Raw genomic sequence first — 25,256 nt, 5'->3', positions numbered from 1 at the left:
TTTAATGGATTTTAAATTGTAAAAAAAATATTTACAATACGAAACAATATCGCGTTACCATGTTTTAAAGCAAAAGTAGGAAAAAAGCAAGTACTTTGTTAACTGTTCTATATTATAACGCTATTTATGATATTACAATTCCTTATTAAGCCGTAAATAGTTTCTGCCTTCCATAGCCTTAACCAGAAACTGGTTTCTTTTCGGATTAGGGACTGCATAAATATGTAAATACATCAGTATGCACTCGATCGACCATCTGCAAATGTAATACTCAAAGGAAAACAGCTTCTTGTAACCATATTAGTATTATTTTTCTCTTTAAGTATATTAATTTATGTGTTAGGCCGATGATGTAATGTTTTCTAGATATTTTGCGCTTGAAGCATTCGTTGTCAGATCTTCATAGCGTTAGCAAATAAACCGGTTGGATTGCTTGCAACCGATGCAATAAGCACTGAACACCAATACCCACCATCTCTCTTGTTTCCTAACAATACTTGCCCAACTGTATTAGCCGTATTACTACTTATTCTTTTTTTAAACGGAATGGTGGCTGATTACAATCGAATATTATAAAAAGTACTGGCTAGTAAGATTTTCGTACAAGCATTGAGGAATGAAAGAAAACAAAACTTAAGCCCCATTGTATAATTTCTATATTTCTCATAAATATATTTATCGTTATTAATATCTGCATCTCGTATATGTAAGTAGAAAGAAAATATCCGGTAGAATGCTGGCTGTTGGCATACTGACCTAAGAATAAATTTAATTTGTATATTTTAAACAACTTTGGGTCATTAAAGCTTGGCAGTGTCTTATTTAAACTGGAATTTTCACTGTAGTGCAAGACGTTGTTATAACCTAAAAGTAAAAGTGATTTTTAAAGACAGACCAGAAAGTCGGCCATCGTTACGAATGTTGTAAATACTATTTTAATAAATAGTTAAAGATCGACGAAATCGTATGTAAAAACTTGTTTTAATACGATTTAAATCTATTACCGTTTTTGAAACAATAGATTTTTTTACAAGAATGAATCACGATTTTTTAAATTAATTTTATATGTCTTATCGTAAACAAACAGCACAAATTCGGTCGCCGTTCCATGTCATAGGATTGTAACGCTTTTCTATTTTAGCAAATATTACACAAGAGTTTACACAGAGGCTCACACGGTATAGAAAGTGGGCGTCTGACGCTGACCAGCGCAGATAAACTGACTCACGCAGTCTCAATGCTGGCTGAGCTATTTCTAAATTGTCGTATAATTACACACAACTCGCCTTCTTCCTGTACTTACGGCCGTTTACGCGGGACAAATAGTATTTTCTTTCTTCAAATCATTTCTCCTACGGCGCGGAAAATTTCACTCAACACGCGTTATAGCCGTGTTTTAGTTTCCGTTTTCTTAACAAATTGCCACATATTTACTGACATTTTTAATTATATGCTAAAACACGGGATATAAAGTCAATAAACTCACATAATTATACGGATATAAGTTTAAACAGATGCTAAATAAGTTTTACAGCTTGGAAAGAATCTAGCATGGAATGTGTAATTAAATTATAAAGCGTCTTACTACTATTGTGCAAAATATAACACTAAGCGAAATAATTTTATGAACTTGCTTAGTAATTGTATTATAGATAAACATTCTACGAACGCTGCCAAAAGATTTCTAAGCTTTTTATTTTGGTTATGTTTATATATTTATGTACTCATTATCCGACTTCCCAAGATTTCTTGTAAAAGCCAAACAACTTATTGTGCCGCCAGAATAACGGATGTACTCATGAATTTTCGCAATTTCATTGTTAGGAAGTAATTATGCGAAAATTAATCTGCGCCGCGGTGAATTTGAATTATTGTGTTTACTGCTGTAATTATAACAGTCTTATTGTAACTTGATTGCTGCATTCGAATATGCGAATTAAAATTTTACTATCGCCGGCCTTTGAAAAATGTTCTACGTATTTTTTTATTATCGATATCGTAAAATAAATTTTGGTAATCGTTATCGTAAAAGATTTTGAATGTGATTAGCCAGTGCTTTTCTAAAGTAGACAGTTTCAACGATATATCCTAATTCTTAAGCATGCGAGTGTGCGTCTAATTTTTTACCTTTAACAATTGAAAACTAATTATTGCTATTACACAACGAACAAAACTATTTTTCTTAATGCACTGTTCTGCTGTCGTATAAATGTTGTTATGATTAATTGACAAATAATAATTACGCTTACACCCCTGTATTAAGACATGTCTTACGTAACCCGGTTTGTATTACAATTAACAATACTCCAAATCGTAAATGAGAAACTTGACCCAAATGATTGCGAAAATAAAGCGATCATACAAACAGAGGTATCTGACGATGGGCGGTCTTTAGGGCTGACACAAATTTTAAATAATAAATGCCTGATAATATTGTTTAAGTGTATTTTTAATAAAAGTAGCAGTGTATTTTTAATAAACCGTTTTTCTACATTGAATAATTTGAGAATATTAATTAAAACTCATTCGTACTTTCGACAAAACTCGATTTTTATAGTATAAAAAAAAACAAAAATTGAAAGTGAACGAAGTAGTACTTTGATTCAGCGATTCGGTAGCCCTCTACACAGAGGAAACTACAGTGTTACGTGAGCAAAAAAAACAATAACAAGAGTGGTATGCGTCTTGCGACAATTCAGCCTCGGAACCGAGCAATTGTGAAGTCGGCAAACTAGCCCACTGAGTTAATTGTTCGACGTGTTCGCATCGGCCCAGCAGTGGGACTCAAACGTGAGAAATTGCGCCACGCTTCACATGTCACATGGTGTTGAATAAATTTTCTCTCGTGTCCATATCCGTACAACGACAGAAGACAATGCGATGCTCTTTTGAATCCGGCTGCGAAAAAAATCGGTAGGAACATAGAACAATAACTCTGCCGAATACATTCATAGATTGATTGTTTCGGCGCAATGCATTATATCACATACCAGCAACATACATCGTCTTAAGTATCTAAACTACCAAATTATAGTCCAGCGATTTTGTATACTAAAAAACTTGTAAATTAAACTAACCACTTACTATTGAACTTAGTTTCTTTCTACTTTGCTAACTACGCCATTAATAGGTAAGTGACAAAACTATACAAACTGTCGGTAGAAGGCAAACAGTGAAAATCGAAATAGAAGTTATTGTAGGTCAGGTTTGATAAGTAACTAACCTTTAATCCTTGCAGATGTGCTTCGGAATTAATGTCGACTTTGGATACGAAGAATCCGGTGGCATACTCGCGGCCGCCGCGCAAAGCGAAACCGAATGCAGGTGCGGCGCGGCGCGGCCGCAGCAGACGCACGACACGCACGCGTCGCTCCATCGGGCCCACCGCGGGCTCGCCGCGAGACCCAGACGTTGTCGTCGACGCCGTGGATGTCGAGTACATCGTGCAGCTACAACAAGCAACAACTAATTAGACAAAAATCCTACAGCCACTATAAAACATTAGGAAAGAAATCAAATGCCCTACATATCAGTAAGCTAGTAAAATAAGTCTGTTGAGTTAAACTCAACGACGATTTTATTTTTTACTATACGATTTGGAGATTGCTTAGTTTGACAAGTGAAATCTTTAAGAATGTGGGATATTTGAATGAGAAAGTAATTATTTGCTATCAGATGTCATGATTATTTAAATTACCATACGACTCATTTCGTTTAATTTTTTTTTATCAGTGAAACATAAATTTGACCTCCTGTCCGCTTGTCATTTTTTTTGATAAGTATTAAAATAGTAATAAATATTAAAAACCTCACTGCCAGAAACTTGTAACTATATAAATAAGACATTTTATAAAAGGGGCATGAGTACGTCTTCAAGATTTTCACACGAGACATTTGTTGAGTTACGTACATCGCAATTCACATTTGAAGGCAAAAATGCAACACTCATTTATTATTGCCAACACAGTATGTGTGTGCGTGTGTGTAAATTACGTCATTTTATATATCTAGTGTCATAAACCAGCTAATCATAAAAAGACTAGACTTAAGTCTACAAGATGACAAGTCGCTTAGGATTATACTAGGCCGGAACACAGAGTTAAAATACATAGCATATTGATGTACTGATAAGATATGACAAAGTATATGAATGTTCATTACTTAAGCCTTTGATGTGCTTTATGATGACCGAAGAAATTTCAATTACACAAATGACGACGAATTTAGTCGCCAAAATGAATAGCGATATTGAATAGTCTTTTCCTTTATATGCTATCTTATAAAACTAGCTTTTACCCGCGACTCCGTCCGCGCGGAATAAAAAAAAATAGAAAACGGTGTGAAAATTATCCTATGTCCGTTTCCTGGTTCTAAGCTACCTGCCCACCAATTTTCAGTCAAATCGATTCAGCCGTTCTTGAGTTATAAATGGTGTAACTAACACAACTTTCTTTTATATATATAGATAGATTAGTATTGGAATCAGAAAGTACTATTGTCCATCGAATAATACTTTAAGTCAAGTAATTATCTGCAATCTTCTCAAATAACGCATGGGAAATTATTTAAAGAAACCTTATTTATCAATTTCTCAGTTACATGTAACACTATCACTACAACAGGTGTAGAACTAAGCAACAACAATATTAAGCGAAGCTATTATCTATGTAATGGAACAATTCGATCATAGTTAAAGGTAAGCAAAGAGGAAATACTTATCATCCAGAATTGACCTAAAAATACGAAGCCTTACTAACACTTTGTGTGCTTCCTTTGTGCAGTAATAACTTTAGATACGAATTTCAAGAACCTTTTAAAATATCTAAACGGTTGCTGTAAAAGCTTATCATCAGATAAATTTCAGTATTGAGTTTTCAAGTTGATTTGTGTTTTTTTTAGTAATCTTCGTAACCGTTCCCAATATTGTCTTCATATGAGTCCATTAACAGTTTGATTTAATTCAAAACGTATGGATAATGTAAGTAAGCATATAATGTGCAATACTTTTGTACTCTCATAAATTAGATTATAAAATATTTAGAATTATTACAAAGATAAGCATAATTTTTTCAGAATTTATATCTCATGTTACGTTATAATGCAAGTGTAACATTACTAGTTCATGTAACAGATCATAAGTCTTGTTGGAATGTTATAAAATGTGTGTCACCGCAATTGCATTCAAATTTCCATGGTGTACATCAATCACGTACCGCAGTCGTGTGTTGTTACTTGTTATGTATGTCTCGGATTGTCCATACTGAATGTCATAAAACGGGACTACTTCGATCCTTTCCAATTGTATTGACATTGAATTACAATAATACAGACAATACCCGTTCGGCAAGAAGATAGCATAAAGTTCTCTTAATGTTAACATTATTCAAGATCTGATATCAGAAATGATAACCAAAAAGTCAACATAAAGTTAACATAATGTTAACATAAAGCTCTCTTATGAGCCATCTAGTGCCATCTTTTAGAGATCATTAAAAAGATATCAGAAAGATAAAATTTTCTAGAGATCATAAAGTTAACGTTTTTATGTTAAAATTAAGAGGCTAGTGTAAAATTAAAATTGACATGGAAAATAGGTTTAATTATTGTTTATTTGATAACACAATGAATAGTAACGATATTACATACCAATATAAATAATCTTATTATTAAAATTACAAATACTTTTACGGCTCAAGTAATGATATAGGAGTTTTAAATGTTGGTGGTAGTTGCTGATCCTTTTGGCTCACGTACGTGGCAGGTGGCATTGGTATATTATTTATTCCGCTATCTGAAAATAAAGTGTTTTATTAATAAGGAACAAAATAATCTATATATATAAAAGAAAGTTGTGTTAGTTACACTATTTATAACTCAAGAACTGCTGAATCGATTTGACTGAAAATTGGTGGGCAGGTAGCTTAGAACCAGGAAACGGACATAGGATAATTTTTATCCCGTTTTCTATTTTTTATTACGCGCGGACGGAGTCGCGGGTAAAAGCTAGTTATATATAATTGAACAACTTTATTTGTTACATACCCTCATTATCAGAAGAACTTGACGATGATATTATCTTCTTTCTACTTTTAGTTTCTATAAAATAAATAAAATTAATATTAGAATTATTATATACAAAATTTTAGGTAAAGGTAAAACAAATACTATTCATTTTTCTTTTCAATTTTCATGCAATTTAAAATTTTACAATTAAATTCAAACTAATGATCCTTACTTTTTTGTATAGGCGTCGATTCATCTTCTGTATCACAAGAGCGTAAAGGTTTATTGCAGTTTCTTTTTCCTTTATCTACCATTTCTAATTTTTTATTTGTTTTAATAGCAGCAAAACCTTCATCATCATTTGTAGACAGATTTAGGGCATCTAATTCGAATTCACGCGCTTCGTCATATGCCTGTTATAAAAAAAAAAATAGCCGACTTCAAAACAAAAAAAACTATCTCAAACAAAATGCGCTCAAAAGTAACTTAAAAAAAACAATTTCAAACAAAATGCACTCAAAAGTAACGTAAAAAAACAATTTCAAACAAAATGCACTCAAAAGTAAGGTAAAAAAACAATTTCAAACAAAATTCACTCAAAAGTAACATAAAAAAACAATTTCAAACAAAATGCATTCAAAAGTACCATAAAAACAATCTCAAACAAAATACACTAAAAAGAAACAAAATAATGTCATGAAAACTTCTTTCTTTCTTTCTTCTCTCTTTCAAAAACCCTCTAAACTCTAAAGAAAGTTCTCTTCTTTCTTGTAACATGTCTATATTGTATAATTATTGTTATTTCGCAGTCGGTGTCGGCCGAAGTAAATAGGTGACATTTTATATTTGAGATGTATTAGACATACTTACGTTTATGTCCCTACTTAGGCCGAAACCGACTCCAAAATAACAATAATTATACAATATAGACATGTTACAAGAAAGAAGAGAACTTTCTTTAGAGTTTAGAGGGTTTTTGAAAGAGAGAAGAAAGAAAGAAAGAAGTTTTCATGACATTATTTTGTTTCTTTTTAGTGTATTTTGTTTGAGATTGTTTTTATGGTACTTTTGAATGCATTTTGTTTGAAATTGTTTTTTTATGTTACTTTTGAGTGAATTTTGTTTGAAATTGTTTTTTTACCTTACTTTTGAGTGCATTTTGTTTGAAATTGTTTTTTTACGTTACTTTTGAGTGCATTTTGTTTGAAATTGTTTTTTTTTAAGTTACTTTTGAGCGCATTTTGTTTGAGATAGTTTTTTTTGTTTTGAAGTCGGCTATTTTATCTTTATTTCTTAAAATGTTTGTTTTATTTCTCAATTTTTAGTGAATTTGAAGTTTAATTACAAATTTCCTTAATACGTATAAGAACATAAATAAGACAAATAAAGAAAAGGACTTTCCTATTTAATATGTGTGTACTTCAATTCAAAAACTAATTTAGAATACACCAGATAACCACTTATCCTTTAAACAATGAAATAATTATCAAAATCGGTATACAAATTGAAAATTAACGAACTAATACATCGTAGCGTGCCTTTAATTTTGTCCAGCCGCGCGCCGCAGTAGCATTTTTCGAATGCGCGTAGTTTTTAATAATTTAATATCTTCCAAACTATTGATCAGAATTACATAGTTTAAAGGCTAATGTAATCTGCATTTAATACTCTAGCCATCAAACATATTTATTTGGATAAGGATTCATATCGAATATAATATAATAGCGCCGTAAGCTTACGACGCTGTTTTTCGTGTGCAATTTAATCGAAGTTTGTTCATAATAACATGGTTTTTGTGAGACATCCATAGATGATAGATATATGCCACCTGAGACTTTTATTTAGCAAATTTAAGGATCTATAATTACTCGATACATCATTTTAATGTAGGTCATATAGTTTGACCTACGTAAGCCCAGAAAGCAAATTTGTGCTATTCATTGTAACGCGATGTAGCATTTTTCGTTTCCGCGTAATTTTATTCTTACGATATCTCCTAAACTATTAGACAGAATGATATAGTTTCAATTGCAAATATAATCTACATTAAATTATCTTGATAATGAACATATTTATTTACATAAGGGTTAATACTGAACTTGAATAATAGCGTCGGAAATAGGGCATGAATTTAATTAATGTTTCTAAAGAAAAAAATGGTTATTGTGAGAAAACTATAAAAGATAGATATATGCTATCGCGGACTTTTATTTAGCACATTTAAAGAGCTACAATTCGCCATACATCATTTTTATGTAGGTCCTATAGTTTAGCCTACGTAAGCGCTGAAAGCAAAAATGTCCCTAATTTCCGCAACAAATTTTGAAGCTATATTCAAAATCTACTAGTCTTCTAGTTATTTAAAAAAAAAACAAAAAATGGGACCCACCTGCAAGCACTTCCTTTCGATTAAAATAATTTTTATCAAAATCGGACCACCAGGGGCCGAGTTTCGCGGTAACACACATAAAAAAAAAAAAAAAAAAAATACAGTCGAATTGATAACCTCCTTCTTTTTGAAGTCGGCTAAAAATAATGATAGTTTAATTAATTATTATCTCACTATTGATATAAGGGTGAGATACTGCAAATATTTGCATATCCATATTTGAAAGTTAAAGTACAGAAATACATGAAGAGATTATAACCAATTATTCCTGATCAACGAACTACATATTTTACTGTATAGTATAAATAATTTTACCAAATGGACCGCAGAGTTGAACATAATTATAAGTGATCCAATTATCTTTAGGGTTATCAGCTCGAATAATTAGTAAGGTAGGATTTTTTGTTTTCGGCCACTTGAAAGTTCGAGATTCTGAATCTACCCATGATGCAGGTACGATTGCAGACGTTTTATCCCAAAAAACTACGAAATACATCTTGTGTTGAATCCTAAAAAAAATATCAAATCAGAAATTGAAAATATTCATTAAATTTTAGGGCATTCTAAATTTTATCAGACACTTTTACAAAGACGATGCTGATAAGTTTTTTTTATTATGTATGAATTAAATGAACAAAATTGTATACAAATGTTTAAAGTTAGAAATATTTTAAAAAGTAAAATATTTAAACTGAATTTAATTAAAATAGCGACGAGCATCGTCTTACAACAATTTTAAATAATTTAATTAGTTATAAAATATGAAAAAATGTGTTTATAACCTATATTCATACTTACAAGTTTATTTGTTCGGCAATTAAATTCTTGATAACTAACTGAATAATAAGAATCACAAATACTATTAATTATATTTTCAACCAGTATGTTAAGTCAAAAATATTACGTTTATGTTGTAATAATTCAATAAAAACACTTAGCAATGCCGAACGAATTACGATGCAATTCACGCTTGTCAACAATCACTCTTTAATGGATGAGTGAGAGGTCCGTATAGAACAAAATGGCCGCTGTTGGTTTTTAAAAGTTTTATTAACAATAAGCCCAGAAAGCAAATTTGTGCTATTCATTGTAACGCGATGTAGCATTTTTCGTTTCCGCGTAATTTTATTCTTACGATATCTCCTAAACTATTAGACAGAATGATATAGTTTCAAGGGCAAATATAATCTACATTAAATTCTCTTGGTAATGAACATATTTATTTACATAAGGGTTAATACTGAACTTGAATAATAGCGTCGGAAATAGGGCAAGAATTTAATTAATGTTTCGTAAAGAAAAAAATGGTTATTGTGAGAAAACTATAAAAGATAGATATATGCTATCGCGGACTTTTATTTAGCACATTTATAGAGCTACAATTCGCCATACGTCATTTTGATGTAGGTCTTATAGTTTAGCCTACGTAAACGCTGAAAGCAAAAATGTCCCTAATTTTCGCAACAAATTTTGAAGCTTATTCAAAATCTACTAGTCTTCTAGTTATTTAAAAAAAAAACAAAAAAATGGGACCCACCTGCAAGCACTTCCTTTCGATTAAAATAATTTTTATCAAAATCTGACCACCAGGGGCGGAGATTCGCGGTAACACACATAAAAAAAAAAAAAAATCAGTCGAATTGATAACCTCCTTCTTTTTGAAGTCGGCTAAAAAAATATGTCCTCGAAAAGTCATCATTTAGTTATCATTGAGATTGCTTTAAAATGACATCGACAAAAAGTTATCGAAAAGACAACATTTTGCTGAGCTCTAAAAGTCAACATGTTTCAGACAACATTATGTCATCTTTCTGACTTTTATGCCGAACGGGTAGCATATTACAAAAAAAGCTAATGATAAATTTTGTGTTTAAAAAACTAATTATATTTGTAACATGTAAAATAATTTGCCTATTTTTACTGTTATACCCTTAAAGCAGATTAAAATATCAATAATTTTTTATTACATAATTAGCTTCATCACATAAATCTTACTAATTTTGTTTATATAAAGTTTTGGTGTTTCCATTTGTTGCTTTGTTATACTTGTATGATGTGTACATCTATAATTTGGATAAATTATTATTCAGTTCTTAATTTGCTTTTGTTATATTAGTTATTGTGCATGTGTTATAATTTACCTGTTGGTGTCTCTAAATAAATAAATAATGAAACTGGTGAGATCACAAAACAAAGAAGGAAAAACAGCCGCATTATTTCAGAACGCTACTATGAAAAGACAACTAAGTTCAAGATCAAAGTTTATTGAACTTTGACGTCAGAAGGTGAATTATTATATTTTCTTTCAAAATGATGTAGAGAAATTAAACATCCTAATTTAAATTGGTAATGCTTCATAGTCGAGGGGATGGAATTTGGACGGAATAACAAATACAGCGGTATGCAATAAATTCAGTTTGGTAAACTGGTGTTAAACCATTGCGACCACAACGTTTTAACAATGATTTCCTAGTCAAAGACATTATTAACATTAACTATAATATCTATATATAGTATATACGAGTAAATATAAAAGTGACATAGATTGAGTCTTCTCAATTCAAAATTTCAACATTTTTTATTGTAAGAACAATAAATAAATGGTGAAATTTATGAAACTAGCTTAAAATACTCTTTGATTTTATATTACACAAAGAATATTTTTTCTTTTTAATATAGTTAAGTGCAGTATTATGCACATTTACGAATAGTTTTTTTCTTGTTCTATGACTGTTTAGTTCTTTTAGTTATTTGTCTAAAGTACAAAGGTACGGGGTCACGGAGGTGGCAGTAGGGAGGGCAGGGAAGGGAAGGCGAGGGCAGGCGAGGGCAAAGGAGGCTAGGAGACGGCAGGAGTGCAGCTCCTCGGAGGAGCAACGACCTCGCCGCGAACTCCGGCCGCACTTCGTCACTGATATCCGTCACAGTCGCTGATTCGCCGGACCTTCATTCCTAAGCAATTTACAGTCTATATTTACCTTGAACTATTGTTTCACGCGGCGTATGTAATGCAACCTGTTTTAATATCAAGATAAAAACAGTGATATTCTTCGCATCATATCTATATCAAGGTATATGACTATTATTATTTTGAATACTTTAAAATATAAAAGTGCCCAATTCAGGACCACGGTAAACATTAATTATTTCTTTGAAAATTAATCAAAGAAAATTGTGTTCTGAAAAAAAATTACGTAAATTTTTAATAACGTTAAGTACTAATTTATCCTAATTTAAGACACATATTTATTTATTAATATTTGGCTGAGGAAAAAGTTATCCATTTTCTTAATGTTCATTTTGTCATAATAATTTGTTTTAACAAAATATAATTAAACAGGTATAAATGTAAGTAAAGTTTAAATAAAAGCAAATTACAATTATTTCTGTTATTTTAAACATTTAAATTTGTGACCAGGAAAGACAAAACCAAAATTTCTCATAATTAGCAGTTGCAGTATCTGGTAAACATCTTTCATAATTTCTGCCACCTGGTATGCATTTTAACCTTCAAAAATTATATTAAAATGAACCGATTTTTTTTGATGACATTAATTTTAACAACATGTAACTCTCAACTTAATGGACCAAGTAAAGAACAGTTAAAAGTTATTTTAGTGTAAACTGTTACCTTTATAAAGATCATAAATCTAAAATTGTAAGATCGATTCTTAACGAGATATAGATCACTACAACTATCTACCTAAAGTAATGGTTTTATTTTTTCCCAACATTGAAACAATTTATTGAAACATTGTTATGCAATTTAAAATGTTACATGAATTATTACAAAAGCATTGCTCAGTTGTTACGAGCCACCCTTAGCTCAGTATAATTTTCTTAATAAAGCTTTAGTTCACGGCTGTTGCGAGGCATTGCATAGTAAAGCCGACGAACCGGTTTTCTCCCGACGCAACTGTCCAGACTCTCGAGCTATAAATTTTTTGCACTAGGCAGGGCATCTTATTGTAACAATAAATCATTTCGCCGTACTCCCACCTGAAGCCATAGTTTTAAGCGTAGATTACAATCAACTGAAGTGAGTTGTCCAGACAACTTTATTTATTACTTAGTGCGGCGGTTAAAGCTAATAGTCACCATAAATTTGCACCGGAGAATGCTGTCCAAGTATTTTACCGTCTCAATATTGTATTATCTAAATCTCGACAATGGTGCTAAATAATTAATATTTGATAATATTCTAACACTTCTATTCTATCGTAATATTGTGAGAATTTGTGACCAAGTAAGTAATATTATTGGTAAAAATAATTAACTTTAGAAACATAAACAAATACAAAACTCATCCAAAAATAATTTTGGAGTAGAAACCGTTGTCATAGCCACGAATGAGTTGGCAAATTACTTCGAATACCGTAAAACAGCGTCATTGGCGTAATGTTTCTTATGCTAACTGTAGTCTGTCCCGTACCCTATCACATATAATGAGGGATTCCATGGAGCTATCAACGATTACATAGCGTTTTAAATGAAAAGGTACATGAACACGCAACATATTCAGACATCATAGCTATTAAATCGAAAAATTAAGAAGTGTCTTTGTAACGTATGTTTCAAAACAAACTTACTGTTTATTATAATGAGCATCTCAAGCTTTTAATACAATTGTTGGAATTCTTATCTATCAATTTTTGAGTTATCGAGGTCATTGATACGTACATTTTATTTGGAACAAGTGACGTAACGCGTTTATGTCTTTTACTCCTTATCAACGAAAATGTACTAGTGAATGTGAAATATTTTTGTTTTCGCAAAACGAAATTAAAGAACGTTGACTTGTATTCATTTTATTTATTTTTTATGTATTTCATGTACCATTAGGTAGATACACATATTGGAAAAATATGACATTAGTTTTTTTATATATAATTACAATGTTACACACAAATACAGTAAATGAATCTGCTAAATTGTTTATTTATTGTACATTCATTTACTACGTACATATACAACATTATACTACATTTATATACATCAAAAATAGATAATTTTTACGTATTTGTTGGCATTAAAATCGAGTTATTAAGTTGTCACTTAAAAGGTGTATGGATAAGATTTTGTTTTAAGACATTTACGTTCAATGACAGAGTCGATTATACGAATAAAAAAATGACAAAAAGTGTGAAAGTGAAAGTTCCGATAGACTTGCTTAAAACGTACACTTGACACAAAATTTGAGTTTCATCGTAACAGCCGGCGCGGTAACATGCGCCCCTGACAACATTATTGATTATTGCTTTTAGTTAGATATTACTATGACTAACATATTTTATTGATACAGGTAAATAATATTGTTACAATCGAAAATATAGGTCGGCTATCTCACTAACAGGTCTAACTACTACTAATAATTTGAATGAATTTTTTTGACGATTGACGCCTAAAATATTATTAACTAAATTTTACCCGTAAAACCGACCATGCAGAATTAATGAAAAAACTTTATTAGTTGCCTTATATGTTTTTCCAGATTATGTTCTACATTTATGCCAAATTTCAGGGAGATCCGTTGATCCGTTCTGGATATATCTTCTTACAAAAATACATTCAAACTTTCCCTTTATTATGTAAGTAAGATAGGTGTAGGTAACTAAGCTATAAAATTACTACATTAAAAAATATGTTTTTAAATAAATAACATAGATGAAAAGTCACCTTATGGTTTTTATCATTGAATTTCAAGGATTAAAATCTGAATATTCCATTTTTTGAATAAAACTATGCGATAACATTTATTATGTGATGTACTATCGCATTATACATAAACATAAACCATTCTCAATACTCATTCCTAATCTGAGAATTATTTACATAGAAGTAATATATAACATTAATAATTAATCAAACGAAGATGTATTATGTAACAGATAATAAATTATCAAATTCATCAAATTTTCTAATAATATGCACTGGAGATTTAATTAATATTGATTAATTGGAAAGCTGATTATGTATAGTTAAAGAAAATAATAAATAGTTTTAATCTAGTTTTAATATTATGTCATAACTTGGAGTTCCCAGATTAACATAATGATTAATATATTTATGATTTAAACCTACTTTCGATTCATTAGCATTTTGACTACTTGATCAACGTCATTTTCATTTCATTTGTAAATTTAAATTTAATACAACAGTAAGAGATAAATCACTTCTTTACATTGATACCAGTTTAGGAACATTAAAAACATAAATTGAATGTTATCCTTTTTCTAAATTGCCTTAATTCCAATCATTTAATTGGTCCCTTACATAGTCTCTTAGTATTATGAGTTTATGAGTAATAAAAATTACAATAAAACCTGTCTAAGTGTTGAATTTACAAAATAAGTCTCTATAAAATAAATATAATAATAAATAACCAACAAAATCTATATAAATCCTATAAGCACCACTTAGAGTTAAGCCGAGGCGAATCCGGTAATCTGTCGCCAGGTAATGGGAAAATGCCGTAGTAAGACATCGCTTAGACCGGAAAAATCCATACATGATACGTACATACTCAAAGATATTTCTCGTCGACTGTGTGTAACAAGGTTCTTTCTTTAATTATAGTTATGTGTCACCTGCAACTCCCTCCTTGCGATATCAAAAAAAAAAGAAAACTTAGTAAGTAGCCTATGTGTCCTTCCATGTTTTCTGTATCGGTGCCAAATTTCAGCGAGATCCGTTGAACCGTTCGGGATATATCTTCAAACAAACATCCATCTATCCATCCATTCATCCAAACTTTCGAATTTATAATACTAGTAAGATGGGTAATATATGTAGATCCGTTTATTAAATGTGCTAAAGACTGAGAGATCCATTTAAAAAATAAACATATTATTTTTTTGATCTACAATTAAACTACCTGTCGCCCGCGATTCCGTCCGCGCGGAATAAAAAACTAAGTAAGTAGCCTTTGTGTTCTTCCATATGTTCTACATCTGTGCCAAATTTCAGCGAGATTCGTTGAACCGTCCGGGATATCCATCCATCCATCTAAACATTCGCATTTAAAATATTAGTAAGAATGATAACATTATAGGTCTTAAATTAATTTAATACCCCTCACACACACACACACGCACACACACACACACTATAACACAATTATTAGTAAAAATTATGCTAATGTGATGCGTCCAAAAACTATTTGGTCTGATGACATTTGTCAGTAGCACCGAAGGAGAAAGTATAACACAATGTAAATGACCCAACGGTTTTTACTGTATGTTTTACATTTAGTAAAAACATACTAATCGCTATACAAATCGTATCATCAAAATGTATGTATCTGATTGGTCTTGAAGGTAAGGAGAAATGCTATGTAGAGGTCTTCCTCAACGTGATAGAACCCTAAACATTTTTATCTAGAATTCATCTTAAACCATATAATAGTAAGAAGAAAAAACTTTCAAAACTCAATAAGGTAAGAAAGAAAATAAAGTTGATTAATTACATTAGCAACGTAAAGTAGCGTGAATGAAATACGATAAGAAATTGTTAAAACATAGATAAAAAGTAGTTCCATCAAGGTCTAAGGAAAACTAAAAACAGGGCTTGCTAAATATAGCATTGATACTCTAGGTACATAGCAGGCACGCCACGACGGGCCAGACCAGGCCACGTTGTACCGGGCGGGCAGCGAGCAGTGCGATACTGCGCCGCGCAGGTGGCGCTCGCTCGACCGTGAATCCCCTCGCCCTCACCCCGGCTAACAACTGTTCCTTGTTTTTTTCTTTCATCTAACTGAGAGCAATGGCCTTGAGGCTGACTAACCACTAAAATACGTCTTTTCTAAAATCGCACGAATACTTATAATTACGATACTCCACTTATACTTCCTTATTGTTACATATTTCTTAAGTCACTGTTTTGAGACTTAAATGCAAACGTGCTCGTAATTTGTGTTCAATTGAATACAGCTCACATTAAAATTTACAAACATTCCGAATCGAACACGCACGATAATAACAATCGATATTGCTTAGTTACAAAACAAAAACTTTTAGGGCCGGTATTGAAGGGATTCATTATTTCCGTTGCGAGCGTAGAAGCCTTTGCATAGAATGACGGTCGTATTACGTTCCCCTCTATCTGTACAAAAACGTTTGGAGCATTGTAAAATGAGCTGTAGGGGCAAAAGTCCTAGAGGTATGCAGTCAGAACTATGTGAGTCAGACTGAGGCAGAAATGCCGTAAAATAACAGGCGGACAAACCGGCTGAGACTCGTCGCCAATTAACCGCCTCCGACCTCTGAGCCTCCAGCCCGCCAGCCTGCCGCGCCGCCTGCTATTGATAGATACTAACTTACTAGTACTATAATTCCCTAAATCCCTCACCCACCTGGATAAACAAATGTAATCTCAATTCCACGTATCTTCTATGCTTCTATGCTTAATATGATTAAAATAATGAATCCAAATCTCATTTAATGAAAGCAAAAAAAAAGTTCAAAAATGATTCTAGAATTGTATTAGTAAATTTCACTTTTTCATTAATTTTACATACCTAAGTGCTTCATATCGAAACTTATTGAAAATAAAGAAAACTATTTTCTATGAATTGTAAATCCTGCCAGTGCATCGGTACCTACTTAGCAAGAATACCGTAAGCGGTCGGAAAGAAAACCACACCAACGAACGGGATAAATATAATAGAAACATTTTACATACTTTATCGTTTAATTCCTTTTGTGATTTACATAAATTATTGACTGTCAATAGAAAAACTGATGTAATTCAAAATATATGGTGAAAGATGAAAATCACTACATTAATATTAAATAGCACTACTAATGTTACTTCTTGCTAATATTATAAATGCGAATGTTTGGATGGATGGATGGATATTGGTTAATATCTCCAGAACGGCTCAACGAGATCTCGCTGAAATTTGACATATGTGTAGAACATAAACTGGAAGAACACAGGCTACTAATCATTTTTTTATTTCTGCGCGGGCGATAGTTTCTGATGTTATAAAATATACAAAATCATTAAAAACTGATATGATATGAATAGATATTAAAAAAAACTGAATCAAATACTTAATTATGACAAAAATGATATAACGTCTCTAAAAATATGCTTTACTTTCCAAATCTAAAAAAGTAAAAGATTTTACTAAAGCTTAATCACCATGAGAAAATTGCTTTGTTACATTCGCGCATCCTTGCGCAATCGTGCCCATCTCGAGTCGAGCAAAGGCAAGAGTTGCGTGGCGGCATTGTTCGCTCGCCGGTCGCCGCACTAAAAGAAAAACAAACAAGCCGAATACTCACCCTTTTTGTAGATAAGTTATACCAAAAGAAGACTGGTTTTCCTGTTGCACTCAATTGATATGATAATTAATTTCCCAGTGTATATGTAACCTAAACATGCGATTGGAACACACAATATGCATTCAGCGTTTTATATTTCATTGCCTGTTATTTTTATTGTTTTTTTTTTTCACATACATTTTAACGATTGTTACTTAAAATGGGAAAAGATCATAGCTGCCAATTTCAACAGCTATAATTAAATTATATTTATTACCAATTGGTTATTATGATAAAATCTATTTTTTGTATTTTATACCTATATCTCCACAATATTCTAAGATACATAGAACGAAATGACTTTAAAAATGGATTTTGAACGTATCCACAGAAATGCAAACAAAGACATTCACCGTCAAAAAAACAACCCAAATCCGTGTAACGGAACAAATATCAGATTATGAAACACGTTTTGATATGCGGATAAAAACCAGATACAGGAGGTTGTATCCTTAACAATGTTGAAAACAAAATATACTTTAACAATAAATAGATGTCGATATTAAAGAAATTTACCGATTCATTGGTAAGCCCAATGACGTCATTGATCTAAGTTTTATGGCCAATTTCTACTTCTTAATGTGTACAATAACTGCATAACATTTAAGCTGAAATGTTGTATGTAGTGTAATGTAATGTATAAAGTATTCCTAAAGATGAACTCGTGCCACACAATGAAACAAATTTTTTTTCTGCTAGTTTACGCAATAACTTAACAAACCAAAATGTAAAAGACAATAATAAATTCGCATGATGTCGTAACAACAATGTCATTGTTAGCGAAGGGCACATTTCTAATCCAAATTCAATTTAGTTTTACAATGGTAACAATCATAAGTGGTGTAACTCATCTCCAGATTAAACGTAACCGAGCGCTCATTTCAAAATGAATAAATTATCACGCTAGTTATCTCCGGCGAGTAGTGAGGAGCGTGTGAACAGAAACTATCTCATCTCGTCTGTCAGCTCACTTTCCATCCATTCATGGCTTCTTCAGCTTTTTCAAACGATTTCTTTCGACCTTCTTAAGACTATGCGACGTTTATGTTCAATTATTGCCAACTTTCTTACTGATGTCTTTTATTGGTAACATGTGTTTGTAAAATTATTCTGTCAGGTGATATTTAAACGCTTAGAGTATTTAAGTACAAAGCTTTTTAAATTAAAACATATCTTTATTTGTCAACACGATTAATATACGAACTAAACTAAACGTTGTAAAAGTAAACCCCTAGAACAAATTTCCGAAAAAACTGGACTTACAGTATCAAACTATACGCAAATTACCCTTATTAAATCTTCCTTCGTTGAAAAAATAACTTTCGACCAACAAGAGACAATAATCCGCATAATAATCGAAGAGAATAACTCAATGAAATCAGTTTCGCTTACGAAATCTTATCTATGTCTAATACTCTATGTTTAATACTAATTAAAACACATTAATTGAGCCTACTAATTTGTATGTATTTAAATGCCTATTACGTAAAACTATGTTAAACAGGACGAAACAATTTCCGAATTACTAAATTATAATATAATTTACCCGCAATCTAAAATCATGTTATTTGTTATCTGTCCGTTACCTTACTTATAACAAAGGAAACAATTTAATAGTTTTACACCGCGATTCAATTTCGAATAATGAAGAAACATCCTGTTGTAATGATTCCCAGTAAATGGTTCTTGAAAATCAGCTGAACAAATTCACATTAAAAGAACACTTTTTCCTTTGAAGATGACCACCGTTTAAATGAAGGTAGTCGTAAAATTTATCAAAAATGTGATATGAAAATGCATTAAATACATTTAGTTACAATATGAATGAACAGAATTTGCTTTAAATATGTATTTTGGATGAAAAACTTAAAAAAAAGTCGACGATAAGAAACCTGGATAAATTAGCGGTGTTTTTGATAAACGCGACCACGAAAATCGTTTTTGAAATTATTATACAGTACAATATGCAAATGTATAAATAGTACTTAAATGTATTTCTATTTCTACGTTCCATCTATAAATTCACTGATAATTATGTCAAATAGTTATATTGATGCGTCTTACTTAATCCTGACATGAAGGTTACATTTTATCATTCAAATTATCTTCTTGTAGGTATCAGACAAATGGATAAGATTTAAACTGAATACACAGTACATATAGATTTCTCTCAAATATAATAAAATAAACGGTAACATAAAATAAATAGAATTAGAGTATTTAACAAAAAGACTTAACGACAATCACTAATAAATATAAACAAACAGAATAAACCAGTCATGCTAAGTCATAAACGCTGAAAATGACAAAGCATTAAGAACCATTTTTTCATAATCATAAAAAGTAGTTGCTTTTAAGACAAACATTACAAACCTTTTCAGTCCAATTCACCGACTAAGTTAGTGTTGTATTTCACCAACATTAAAATTTGAGTAACTGAACATTATATCGCTGTTGATCAAAATGTCATTTCACTCGAACGGAAGCATTGAACGAATTTAATAACACTGTTACACTTCTCTCCGGAATATATAGTCATAAACTAACACCGATGTGACCGACAATATTACGGTACCAAAAACAAATTCACGGTTGGATTATGGCGGCATTAACGATAGCGGGTGGAATAAACAGAAAGCGCGACACACGTCCGCCACGAGCGACGGACCGACGCGAATGCTAAAATAAAATAGAGGTAACCGAAGAAAGTTCGTCGTCACGAAGGTACCGAACCACAAGCGATAAAAGCCTTTGCTTACTGATTTAATTTGCAGGTAATAAGTCATGTTGGGCATGTAGCTAACTGTTCCTGGCCGAATGGATGTCAAAAATTTGTACATGCATCGTAGAAAAACGTGTCGACATGAAGCACACATACTTAGTATAATAAAATATTTTGACTTTAAAATGATTCAAAAATTAAATATCTACGTTTTAACTTTAGAATTACTTTAGAGAATAGACTTTTAAATTCTCTTAAAATGACATGCACAATTAAAAGCGCGCAAAATATAGTCATTTCTAACGGAAACTCTAAAGTAAATGTTTCGGAAGGGTAAAACTATTTTTAGTTACAACTTTACATATTATTTTTCTTTTTTTTATTGAAATTAAAGTAGTGAAAGGTCTACTGCACCTTTGTTTATCGTTCTGTGAAGGTATAATAAGGCAATCATAAACATAAATACAATCTCCTTATCCTAGACGCAATACGTAAACAACTTTGAAGCTATGTTGCTTTATAACCTATGCCATAATAAATAGATTAATAAATACTTAGTTAGGTATTATATTTGAAGTGGCTGTTGTCTTTGTTGCTAGCAAAGTTGATTCGTTATCTCGACAAATACAATATTTAGTAAAATTATTACAATGTATAAATGATTATATGCGATGAAAGAATAGATAAGTGACAAAAACTACAAGAATAGTTAAAATACGCTAGTCTTAAGTATATAAAATATTATCAGCAGAAGTAACCATGGTATTAATTAAAAATCTGCGAATGACAAGTATTGTCATGTAATCTCTATAATTAAATTCGAATGTTAAAAAAAGGAAGCGGCAATTAATTACCTTAATTATGTAAGTTATATTTTGTATACATGCAACAAATTAACCGGAAAGTAATTTGCCAACTTGTTTGTTCCCTCTAGGAAGTATATATCCGCCAAATAATATTTGATTTCATGGATACGATAGAAGAGGAAAATATAGTATTTATAGTTTTCGATACTAAAACACGATCCAAAAATAACTGTCGTATTCTATTGTCTCTACTGGAGCGACCGTCAGCTCAGCGAACACATCCCTGTCCTGTGCCAAGCGGAAAAATTGTTCAACGCTGGCATTCGTGGTCCATTTCCGGATGTTTATTGTAACTCATACCGAAAAATAATTGACGAAATGATTAATAAGAAGCGACTAAGAAGAACCTCAGAATTCAAACGTAGTAAGAAATATCTCTTGAATATTTTACCTGATGTGATAAAGAGCTACACACTGTTCTTTCTTTGGCAGTCAGAATATTTAGTGCCATATCTTGTACTTTATGACGTCATAGTATCTGTTAACTTTTGTATACGTGTACAATCTTTCATTTCAAAGTACAATTCATAAATGAATTTGCAATTACTAGTGCGTCACAAATGCGATTTCCATTTAGATAAGCATCGGGTTCTCCCAATACCTAAACTATTTGGGGGATTCATTATGAGAGTCCTAGGGTAAACCGGTGCTGATGTGAGGCCTAATCTAAACCTCCGCCAATGATAAAACTTTCAACCATAGCTTTAAACTGTGATCTTCCGTATTGTGATGTCATAACTTTCAATCATTAACATGGCCCCTTTAAAGTTATTCGGAAAATTGGAAAGTGGGTAAATTAAGCTAATTGATTACGTTAACTTAATAAACGACATCTTGTTAACACAACAAGTTTTCTATTTTACATTTCGTTTCTTATAAATAAATAAATAACTAATAAGCCCTATACGCCTCATTTGATTGCGTAACATTAGCTTTGTAATACCGCCACAACTAATTATTAAAAAATTTCAGCAGACATGCAGAAGAGAAGAAATATATTATATTACCAACCTTTATTTACACGTTGATAACAAATATGTTTTATTGCAAAAACTATCGGCTTTTTTGCGACTAATGTTGGACATTTCTAACTTTCAGCATCGAGTGTTAATTAAAATCAGGCGACAACGCTCTCTAAATGAAATGATAAGGTTAAGGTTCAATGTACATATTAACTAAATTGGAGTGTCTTATCGTAAAATTTCATATTTCGTACATATGTTTTTACGTTAAATTTAATGAAAACCCACTTTTTTATTTTGTCTCAGCGTTTATTCCTCCGGGTACTCCGAATCGGGTGTACCCATTTGGACGGGATTTCTACTAAAAGGTAGCTGATATACGCGGAAGTAACTTAGGCTACTTTTTTAAAATCTCCACTAACCAAGTCGCTTGCGACGGCTAATATCAAAGAAATCTATTAGAAGTATGCCGCACCGTTCTTCCATATTAATCAATGAACATTAAGAAAGTTATACGATGATCGGGAAAATTAAATAAAACAATCAATAACCACATCTGAACATATTTTATTAATAGCACAACAACACTAAAACTAAAATCCTTACAATTGATCACATCTTTCCAATTTCATTACCATTCTTGCCCGACATCCATTATGTCTTTAAATAATGTTACCAAAGATATGATGTCTTCCATTTCTAAAATATCACCCAAAAATACAGCCTTCTAATAACATTCAAAACATTTCATTCTTGCTCTCACCTCTATTACATTCTATATTTACAATAAACATCTATGTAACATCGATTTAATCAATAATCCTCTAAAATACATCAATTTTAACAACAATAACTATTTAGGCTTGTATTGAAACATACGTATTTTTTCTCAAGGAGTCGTCAACGCCCTCTGTTGATCAATCCACACTCCTAGTGTTCATCCCTTCAAATGTCACTGTGTCACATATTGTACAGCAAACATTGTGCTCGGACACGATCGGTTCATTAAATAAATTGTCATATAACTAGGTTAAAACAATCGAGATCTACTTTTGTAAACATGGGGTATAACATTACTGGATAAATCTTGTTAGTTATCAAAATAAATTCATCTAAAATAACAAAACATAATTGGATATCATATTTCACTTATCCTCTAATAATCTAGAAATTGAGTAAAATATCTAAACGACAATTCTAATAGCTAAGTCTGATACAACAGTAGATATGGTACTACGTACCTACAATCATATACAAAGGTTCAAATTGAGATAGTACATGTATAGATCAATGAACTTTCTTAAAGTTAGATTCACTACTGAAAACTTACTATCCAATACGACTAGTCATTTCATCTATAATTATTATCAATTACTTCTGAAATCCAGAACGACTAAAGACATAATTTTATCATCAATTTAAATTACAGATATGCGAAACATACAGATTTATGAATCATAGAATCTGAAGTAATAAGTCTGATCTATTCAAACATTACATATACCCATTGAAATAAAATAGTTATTAGTATACTTGTAAGAAAACTCTGAAATGTTCATCTCTACCTATTCAGAATATTAAAATGTCACATATATTAGTTGTCTAACATGTAGATATATATTATGATATTTATTCATTTTGTATAAACAAAAAAATATTTAGGATCGTAAGACAATGACGGATATTTTTGTTCAACATGTATCTATTTGTTATAACACTATGTTATATTTTATTATACTTTTGTGTATATTATATCGCATTTCGGTCGTCCATAAAATCTAGAAATAACAAAGGTTGAGCATATTTTCGAATTACTAAGATAAAATTGATATTTTTACATCCATTACTTTTCATATAATTCAAACTAGTTATATAAAAACAATACAATTAATATTAGTTAAAATCGCATATATTGGCATCAGAATTTGTCAGAAAATTGATTTGTTAGAATTAATTATGTTAGGACTAAATTTCACTTAATTTAAAAAGTCACATTCTAGCTTTAACAGACGAAAATATATGTAGATAAGTACATTCATATAAGGTGTTGTAAAAGTAATCCAAAAAGAAACAATATTTTACGGACAAAATTAACGATATTCAAAAGTTAAAATTTTACGATATATAGAATTAAAACAACCATTTTTTATTTTAGACATTCAGTTCTTTTTGTGAACTATAAGGAAATGAATTATGAATATAATTATTACACTTAATTATAATTAATGATAGGAAACAAATACTTAAAGTAACAGGTATATAAAATGTCTTCATTTATATATTTGGCATTGTTGCCTTCAATAATTTCATAGGAAGAAGTTGGAGCGAAATTGACTATTAGATGCTTTAAAAAGAACTGTTACCCAATGTTTCAAAGTAATTTTTTGCAAAAAATAGACGGATTAATAGAATGGACGTACACAAAATTACATCTAAAAAACTTGAGCTTTGCCCTACACTAAGATTAGGTCTAATTGGGTCTGGTTAATAGAAAAATATATATTTAATGTACAAGTATATCGTAGCGAGATGAAATAAATAAATTTTGTAGAGTTTAACTTAGTAAAACTCTTTAACATAACTAGAATCGGATTAATAAGGAATTAAAAATTGTAAGATAAGCGTACTGAAAATATAATAATTATTTTATCATCAACCACTGTTCAATTTAAAAATTCTTGAAATTAGAATCACATAAGAAATACAAATTTGCAAACATAAAAACACTGCTTGCTTTAAATATTTAAGCAAAAAACTAATTAAAATAGAATAGTTAGTAATTGTCGTCTTACACTCGACTTCAGATGGAGTATTTGAATATTAACAATTGATATTGTGTTTAACACAGGGTATTTTTATAGGAATGAAATATTTATAAAACTTTATTCAATTATTAATGAGTAAAGTATAAGTAGAGGAAGATTATCCTGAAAATCTTAAAATAACTTGCTACTTAAATCTATCATATAAATATAAAAATTAAAT

General features: G+C 30.9%; 2 protein-coding genes across 4 annotated transcripts in view; both read right to left on the bottom strand.

Annotated features, from left to right (window-relative positions):
* Window positions 1-20,386, bottom strand: part of LOC106708867 — a 40,860-nt gene extending 20,474 nt beyond the window's left edge. For both annotated transcript variants that reach the window (XR_001356916.2, XM_014500451.2), the window contains exons 1-2: window positions 20,095-20,386; window positions 3,224-3,449 (exon numbers count right to left, since the gene is read on the bottom strand). Coding sequence is in view for 1 of the 2 variants with exons in the window: in XM_014500451.2 (XP_014355937.2) it covers window positions 3,224-3,442 (219 nt within the window). In the remaining variant the exon portion in view is untranslated. The remainder of the gene's footprint in view (window positions 1-3,223; window positions 3,450-20,094) is intronic.
* On the bottom strand, window positions 5,574-9,224 carry LOC123720999. 2 transcript variants are annotated; one of them, XM_045677945.1, is made up of 5 exons: window positions 9,191-9,224; window positions 8,708-8,901; window positions 6,236-6,416; window positions 6,043-6,096; window positions 5,574-5,791 (listed from the first exon to the last, which is right to left on the bottom strand). In XM_045677945.1, exons 2-5 carry the CDS (start codon window positions 8,729-8,731, stop codon window positions 5,685-5,687), a joined length of 366 nt encoding a protein of 121 aa, XP_045533901.1. In that variant the 5' UTR covers window positions 8,732-8,901; window positions 9,191-9,224; the 3' UTR covers window positions 5,574-5,684. The 2 variants fall into 2 exon arrangements, with proteins under 2 accessions (XP_045533901.1, XP_045533900.1); XM_045677944.1 differs by lacking the exon at window positions 9,191-9,224 and having other exon boundaries at window positions 8,708-8,959.
* Window positions 20,387-25,256: the final 4,870 nt, after the last annotated feature.

This window comes from Papilio machaon, chromosome 5, assembly GCF_912999745.1.
Source record: "Papilio machaon chromosome 5, ilPapMach1.1, whole genome shotgun sequence".
Lineage (NCBI taxonomy): Eukaryota > Metazoa > Arthropoda > Insecta > Lepidoptera > Papilionidae > Papilio > Papilio machaon.
The sequence above is the reverse complement of the archived record's forward strand: the minus strand, read 5'-3'. Positions and strand labels throughout refer to the sequence as shown.